The 8,092-nt window shown below is 46.0% G+C and overlaps 1 protein-coding gene across 1 annotated transcript; it reads left to right on the top strand.

The window, feature by feature from the left end:
• Positions 1 to 436: 436 nt before the first annotated feature.
• Positions 437 to 6,420, top strand: LOC138176318 (red-sensitive opsin-like; the record flags this gene model as incomplete). Its single annotated transcript, XM_069107122.1, has 4 exons — positions 437 to 545; positions 1,192 to 1,488; positions 2,767 to 2,935; positions 6,255 to 6,420. Coding segments are annotated over exons 1-4 (741 nt in total), but the record flags the coding sequence as incomplete, so codon positions are not given.
• Positions 6,421 to 8,092: the final 1,672 nt, after the last annotated feature.

Here is an 8,092-nt window from a genome sequence, read left to right as displayed (position 1 = left end):
GCTCTAGGAGAGCAAGGCTGGTCAGGTCCTGCCCTTGGGAGAAGGAAACCAGGAAGATGCTTCAAGGCCTGGCCAGGGCTTCCTCACTTCACACGCCTCTCTTCCTTACCATCTCCAAGCTTGTCCAATGCAAATGGATGGGGAAAATGATTATGGTTTTCCCTGGGTAGGCCAGTGGGGGTGGGGAGAGGGGGATGGAGAGGCTTAAGCCCCTGGCCCAATTAAGAGATCAGAAGTTTAAGCATTTGGGGAGCTTGGAAGGTGAGGAAGGCCACAGCTAATCCAGTAAGGCTAGTATAAAACCCAGTGACAGGGCTACCACCAGGGCAGACAGCAAGTGGGGGAGGGGTGGAGGAAGGCTTCAGAGCAGAGGAAGAGCTGTGGGTAGGCAGCTGAGGTGCATAGAGGGCAGGAAAAGGAAGAAAGTAAGGGGGCCATGACACAGGCATGGGACCCTGCAGGGTTCTTGGCTTGGCGGCGGGACGAGAACGAGGAGACTACTAGGGCAAGCCTTTTTGTTTATACCAACAGCAACAACACAAGGGGTGAGTCTGTGCTCAAGATGTTAGAGAGGTCACAGGTGAACAGAGAACATTGCCCTTCCCACCCCAGGCCAATGGGCTGGATATCAATGGCTAGAGTGGATAAAGGCTCAGGCCATTCTCATTTGGGAATGGAAAGGGGCCATCAAAGCAAGTGTCCACCCAGCTAGACCATCACAGGTCCCGTCCTGCTACCTAGAAGACACTGGTATGTCACTGAGGGATTGAATGGGGGAAACGTGAAGCTAGAACAGAGACATAGAAAGTCTTGTTCAGAAAGCAAAAGAAGATAGAGAAGGGAAACTGAAGGATTTCGTGAGTGGGGCAGGCCTCACCAAGGAGGGTGATCAAGGAGGGCAGAGTGTGGAGGGAGGAAAGGTTGTGAGCCCATAAATGGTGTCATGGAAGGATAAATCTGATCCAGGCCTCATGAATTTCTTTTCCCTCTTGGTGGGTGGTGGCATGAAGGCAGCCCAACATTGGCTGTGGGGGCTTCTCTGGTTGGGGGAGATGTTCTTTTTGGACATGGTTTCCAAGTTCCTTATCTGACACCTTGGTTTTTGGGAGAGGGCTCCCACTCCAGGGTTCATTACCTGACTGATTTCTCCCCAATCCCTCCTATCAACCACTCAATGCCCCTCTCCCATAGGCCCATTTGAAGGACCCAATTATCACATCGCCCCACGTTGGGTATTCAACCTCACCAGCCTCTGGATGATTTTTGTGGTCATCGCCTCCATCTTCACCAATGGGCTGGTACTGGTGGCAACCATGAAGTTCAAGAAATTGCGCCACCCCCTGAACTGGATCCTGGTGAACTTGGCCATGGCTGACCTGGGGGAGACCATCATTGCTAGTACCATCAGTGTCATCAACCAGATCTATGGTTACTTCATCCTGGGCCACCCGATGTGTGTCCTGGAGGGTTACACAGTCTCTCTATGTGGTAAGGCAGCTCCAGGAGCAGCCTGGAAACAGAGATGGGCCTAAGGCTCTCCTCGATTCAGAGGGGATAGAATTGGAAGGGGACTCTCTCAGTGCTTCACCAGGCAGACACAACAGAGCTTAGCACTCACTTAACAAGAATGATCTGTGTCAACCTGGAAGTTTGCCTAAAGAGGCAAAAGAGCTGGGTGATTTATATTCATGTTGTTTATTCCCTCAAGCTAGCAGGCATGTGCATGGAGTTGGAAGATTATTCTGAGTGGCTTAAGCAAGTTGAGGAGGACCTATATATTCTTAGGGTAATCCTGACTCAGGATGTCTGTGTCCCTCAAAAATTACAGCCTCCAGATGTAGTAACAATAATGTAATAACCATAGCATGAGAAAGGAAGTTTCTTAGTTGAATAGGTTGTAAATACAGTAAGAGAAATGATAAAGTGTCCATTGAAATGACAACCCCATAGGATGCCAAGATAAGGAAAGTCCCATTATTCAGGATGGTGTATGGTTCGAGGTGCCTTGTCCTTAGTGGTCAGCTTCAGGAAGGGGCATTCTGGGTTTATGCAGAGAGCAGAACAAAGCATGTCAGGGCGCTTCTTCCGGTTGATTAGTTCAGGCTTTGGCCCTTACTGGGGCCCAAATGATCTTAAATGATTATCATTACTTACAATAGGTTTCTCCAAGATGGTTGGCTGAGCTGAGCTCCCACCTGCTCCTGCCTTGTGCTGTGCCAACCACAGACTTCCCACGTCATCTGAAGGTTTATGAAAGTGAGAGGATATGCCAGAAAACAGAAATGACCATGGCTTTGCTTTGTTATAGCCACCCTAGTGTTAAGGTGTGGCCAAGCCATAGAAATGAGGGTGGAGAAGCAAATGACTACAAAGGAGGAGGAAAGGAAAAAGTGGAAGAAAAAGGAAGAGAGATGAGGAATTTTGTGTGCATTTGCATAGTGTTGGGAAGAAAAAAAGAAGGGAAGGAAAGAAATACAACAGAAAAAGAAAGGAAGAAAAAAGAAGGAAGGAAAGAAGAAAGGAAGGAAGGAAGAAAGGGAGAAGGAAGGAAGGAGAAAATAAGGAAGGAAGGAAGGAATTTTTTCTAGGTGGTTGGGAGGCTGAGGGCATGTCTCTCTCTGGAAGTCCTGATGCCTCAGTGGTCAGGCTGATTGATGGGGGCCTGAGGGAGAGATGACAAGCAGTCAGTCTCTTCACACCTGGGGATCTCTTGGCAAACCTGTTGGTCTCACCTCAGTCCCTTTCTTTTTCCTCCTCTTTCTCTAGGCATCACAGGTCTCTGGTCCCTGGCCATCATTTCCTGGGAGAGGTGGGTGGTGGTGTGCAAGCCTTTTGGTAATGTGAAGTTTGATGCCAAGCTGGCCATGGTAGGCATTATCTTCTCTTGGGTCTGGGCAGCTATCTGGACTTCACCACCCCTCTTTGGCTGGAGCAGGTGAGCATTCCTAAGGAGTAGGAAGAGGGCTCAACTACCCTTTCCTCAGAGTTCGCTTTATCAGACAGAGTCATGCATACTTGCTTCAGGACAGTTCTCTGGGCCTCAGTTTTCCCATCTGTAAAATTGGAATAATGGTATTTCTACTATTTCTTCTACAGTGTTGGTGGGAGGAAAGTGCTTTGCAAACCTTAAAACACCAGAGAAATGGGAGCTATTACTATTATTCTTGTTAATGATAATAATAAATGAAACACAGAGACCCCACCAGGGCTTGAATTTTATGTAGCTTGATTCAATTCAATTCACCAAATACGTATTAAATGCCTTATATGGTCAGTTTCTCATGATTCTGGGTACAGATCTATACTTTTGCAGAGTTTCCTAACCAGGAATTCCCAATGAAATCATACCTCTGGACATCATTTCCCTTCCTGCCCCATCCTCCAAATTTGTAAGACCCTGTGCTAGCAATACAAAGGATACAGACCGTGCCCTCTAGAAGCTTCTGCTCTACTGGGGAGATCTAATTTAGGCCCAAGAAGTAAACCCAAATTATACACAAAGTGATTTCGAGAGAAAGTGAGAATAACTTGTGGGAGTCAGGGAAGGGCAGGGGGCCTGTGAAGAGAACCCTAGCTAAGCCTTGGAGCCATCAGAGGTGAGGAGAAAGAACATTTCAGACATGAGGGAAAATAACAAAAGGAAGGAGAGGCGGCAAATGGAATGCCTTGTAGGGTGCACAGCCAGTAGGTCAATTTGACTGGAGGGAACATAAATACTATGTCAAAAAAGGTAAACTGTTAAGCACCTTCTATCACTCTGGACAAGAGAGTGAGGCCGAGGACTTTAAATCCAATTCATGGGCAAGTCAGGACATCACCCCAACAGCACCTAAGCACCTACTGTGTGTTAAGTGCCTTACAAATAGGATTTTTTTGGGCTCTTTTTTGGAGGGAGAAGGCAGGGCAATTGGCGTTAAGTGACTTGCCCAAGGTCACATGGCTAGTAAGTGTTAAGTGTCTGAGGCCAGATTTGAACTCAGGTCCTCCTGACTCCAGGGCTGGTGCTCTACTCAATCTGATATCAATTGATTGTCACAGTGACCCGAGGCAGTAGGTGCTGTTCTTAGCTCTGTTTTACGATTAAGGAGACTGAGGCACAGAGAGGTGTAAGTGTGTCCAGTCTTACTGACTCCAGGCCTGGTGCTCTATTCACCACACATCAGTGGTATTTCTTCCATATTTGTTTTATTGTTATTCTGTCGTTTTAGTTGGGCCTGACTCTTTGGGATGCATTTGGGGTTTTTTGGGCAAAGGTACTGGAGGGGTTTGCCATGTTTCCTTCTCCAGCACTCTATCCACGGTGCCACCTAGCAAACCTCTCTACCAGACATTATTATTTTCATTTCTATGATGCTTTTATGTTACATCTGCTGTTTTGTTCTTACTACACTTTATGACGTGGATTATGCAGATTTTCTCCCCATTTTACATGAGGAGAAACTACAGACCAGAGTGGGTCGGAGTTTGGCTAAGGGGCACGTAGTGAGTTGGTGGTCAAGTGGGGTTTGATTCCCTAACAAGGCCTCTTCCATTGCCTCCAGGATTTCTCATGCTTGTTCCGCCTCTGACTTGTGCTGAAACCTTGGGCACATGAGACTTTTTCTCTCTGGCTCTGAGTTTTCCTGTCTGTAAAATGAAGAAGTTTGGTTCTTTTAGGCGAAGGAGACCAACGAGTCTATGCTTTATATTGATTAATTTTCTTAATGTTCAGTCAGGTACGCTGGCTTTGGCTCCACCACCCATGAGATGAATTCCATCTCTGAGCCTTAGTTTCCTTGTCTGTAAAATGACAAAAGCCTCTCTAGCCCTGTAGTTCTTTGGTCTTTTCCTTCCTTTATTCATCTGTCTCTCTGTTGAAACATTTAGGTGGTGCAGTGAATAGAGCACTGGTTCCAATCTGTCCTCAGACACTTGCTAGCTGTGTGACCCTGGGCAAGTCATTTCATTTCTGTCTGCCTCAGTTTCTTCAACTGTAAAACAGGGATAATAATTGTACTTACCCCCAGGGTTGTTGTGAGAATCAAATGAGATAATATCTGTAATGTGCTTAGCACAGTGATGGGAATACAGTAGGCATTTAATAAATGCTTCTTTATCTCTCTCCTACTTTGGTTCTTCTGAAAATGCTAACCCAAGACTTTGAGAGTTTTCTACCATGCCCCCACCCCAATGCTGCTATCCAAGGGCCCTCTGACCCTTGGTGATGTCAGCAGGTGTCCTTTGACCCTGACACTCCACATTCCTCCCAATTCTTTGGGGAGGGGGAAGTGAGGAATTGAGCAGAGCCAAGGCAAGAAAAGGGCTTAAACTGTAGCAAAAGGAATTAAGGTTAGACCAGAGGAAGAAAGGAAGGCTATGAGATATGAGGATCCAAACACAAAGGAGTGGTCTTTTCCTCTGTGTGCCTCAGTTTCCTCCTCTGAAAAATGATGGGTTTGAATGAGATGATCCCTCCAGTTGAGTCTATAATCTATCATAGCATTTCTCAAAGTGTGATCTTTACTAGGCATGTGTTTTCCCTTTTGCAAAAACAGGGGTTTGAGCTAGCTGACCTCTGAGAGCCCTGTGAGCTCTGGGCAGTGGCTTCAGGCCTGGAACTTGGGTCTAGTATATTTTCTACTAGACTCCTGTGGAAGGAACTCTGTCCTAAAAGAGATGGGAATAGTATTCCTCAGTCATCCTTCTGTAGGCACTTCCTAAGCTAGGTGGCGCTGCAATGGATAGAATGCCAAGCCTGGAGTCAGGAAGACCTAAGTTCCAGTCTGGCCTCAGACACTAGCTGTGTGCCCTGAGCAAGTCACTTTACCTCAGTTTGCCTTATTTCACTGGAAATGGAAATGTTAAACCACTCCAGTACCTCTGCCAAGAAAACCCCAAATGGAGAAATGACTGAAAAATGATTGAACAAGAGGACAGAGACCACCTTGCCATTGTTTCCCTAGTGCCTAGCAAAGGGCTTTGTACACAGCAAGTGCTTAATACATGCTTTTTGGAGCATTGTTGAACTGCATCTTGGCTCAGGGGAAAGAGTGTGGAGTTAGGAGTCAGAGAATCTGGCTTCAGATCCTGAATCTGCTCTTCATTATCTTGTGACCCTGGGCAAGATCCATCCTCTACCCTGGGCCTCAGTTTCCTCAGCTGTTGAACCAAGGCTCCTCCTGACATTCAGACAATGACAAGGTCATTGTCATATAGGTCATTATTTGCAATAGCCCCAAAGCCCTTCAGTTTCACTCTTGTCCCATTGTTCTCAGGTACTGGCCTCATGGGCTGAAGACATCCTGTGGCCCTGACGTGTTTAGTGGCAACTCTGACCCTGGCGTCCAGTCCTACATGATCGTCCTCATGTCTACCTGTTGCATCCTTCCTCTCAGCATCATCCTCCTCTGCTATGTCCAAGTGTGGTTGGCCATCCGGGCAGTGAGTACCCTTTCACCTCAAAAAGTCCACCTTGCTAGGGACTTGAGCTCAGGCTTCCTAGCAGTGAGAGACTTGTGAAGAATCAGAAAAGCAACAGGGCATAGTGGATGGAGTGCTGAATGTGAAACTGGGAAGGGCAGAGTTCGAATCCTGCCTTGGACACTTAACAGCTGTGTGACATTGGGCAAGTCACTTATGTTTCTGAGCACTGATTTCTTCTATAAAATGGGGGTGATAATAATAGTACTTAATGGATAGGTGTATTGCGAGGCTTAAATCAGAGAATGGATGTAAAACACTTTATACACCTTAAAGTGATATATAAATATTTATTATTTTTATCATCATTCTGAACCTGTCCAGCATGTGAATAATACCCTAAGTGCAGAGGAATCCCCAAAGAAGGACAGATCAGATTGTGGGATCATAGGACCCTGAATCTGGAGCTGGAAGGGACCTCAGAGACTATGGAGTCCAACCCCCTCATTTTACAGAGGAGGAAACTGAGGCCTAGGGAGTGGAAGGGACTTGTCCAAGGTCATGTAGGTGGTAAGTGGTAGGATTGAGAGTGGAATACATTCAATGCCCCCAAACCAGTCCATTGAAAGAGGCTTTTTAACAGATTGCTTGAACTCTTCAGATGAGTTGTGAAAAGAGACATCAGCATCACGCAACTTAGCTAATAAGGCTCCATACTAATCACTTACATTTAGAAAGCATTTCAGAGGCATGATCTCATTTGAGTTGGACAACAACCCTGGGAGGGAGATCCTGGAGGCATTAGGATCCTGATCCTAAATTAGGAGGAGATGCTGAGGTTCAGAGAGTGATGTGCCCAAGATCCTACAGCTAGTAAGTGTCAGAGGTGAGGCTCGAACCCATAGCTTTCTGTCCCCAAGTCTGGCTTCTTATCCATTATCCCTCTATCTCTCTCACCACCTTTATCTGTCAGACACTGTAGAATAATGTTCTAAGTCTGGTTAGTGTGGGGGTGGGTGGGGGCAGCCATTAGATTTATGTTAACGGAATGTTCATGACCCAGAATCAGAAAAGTATGAGTTTCTTTGATAGTGGAGATGGATGGATTGTAATCTCTTCATGTTCTCTTTCTCACCCATTGCCCCTCCTGACTGGTAGCTAAGGGGCTCAGTATGGCTCATGGCTTTAGTAGTTGATTTGCCAGGCACTAGACCTATGCCTTTGGCCTTATTAATAACAACAGTAACTAACATTTATATATCACTGAGGTTTGTAAAGAACTTTATGTATATTATCTCACTTGATATTCACAATAATCCTGGGAGGTAGGTGCCATTATTATCACCATTTTACAGATGAGGAAACTGAGGCAGACAGAGATTAAGTGACTTGTCTAGGTTTGCATAGGTACTAAGTGTCTAAGGCAGGATTTGAACTCAGGTCTTCCTGACTCTGCGTCTAGCTCTCTAGCTACTAGGCCACTGAGCTGCCTATGGTTCACAGTGTATACTAACTGAGCTATCAACCAATCAGTCAATCAAGAATCATTTAGTAGGCACCCACTATATGCCAGGTACTGTGCAAGGTTCTAGGAGTACAAAGTCAAAAAATGAGTCTTTGCCCTCAAAGAGCTTCTATTCTTTTGGGGAGATAACAAGTGATTCCTGTTGGCCAGATACTGCTAAACCCTGGA

This window comes from Petaurus breviceps, unplaced genomic scaffold (genome assembly GCF_028583685.1).
Source record: "Petaurus breviceps papuanus isolate PSGF00001 unplaced genomic scaffold, PetGlider_PUasm1.0 85516, whole genome shotgun sequence".
NCBI lineage: Eukaryota > Metazoa > Chordata > Mammalia > Diprotodontia > Petauridae > Petaurus > Petaurus breviceps.
Note: the sequence above shows the minus strand (reverse complement) of the source record. Positions and strands in the feature narration are given on the sequence as shown.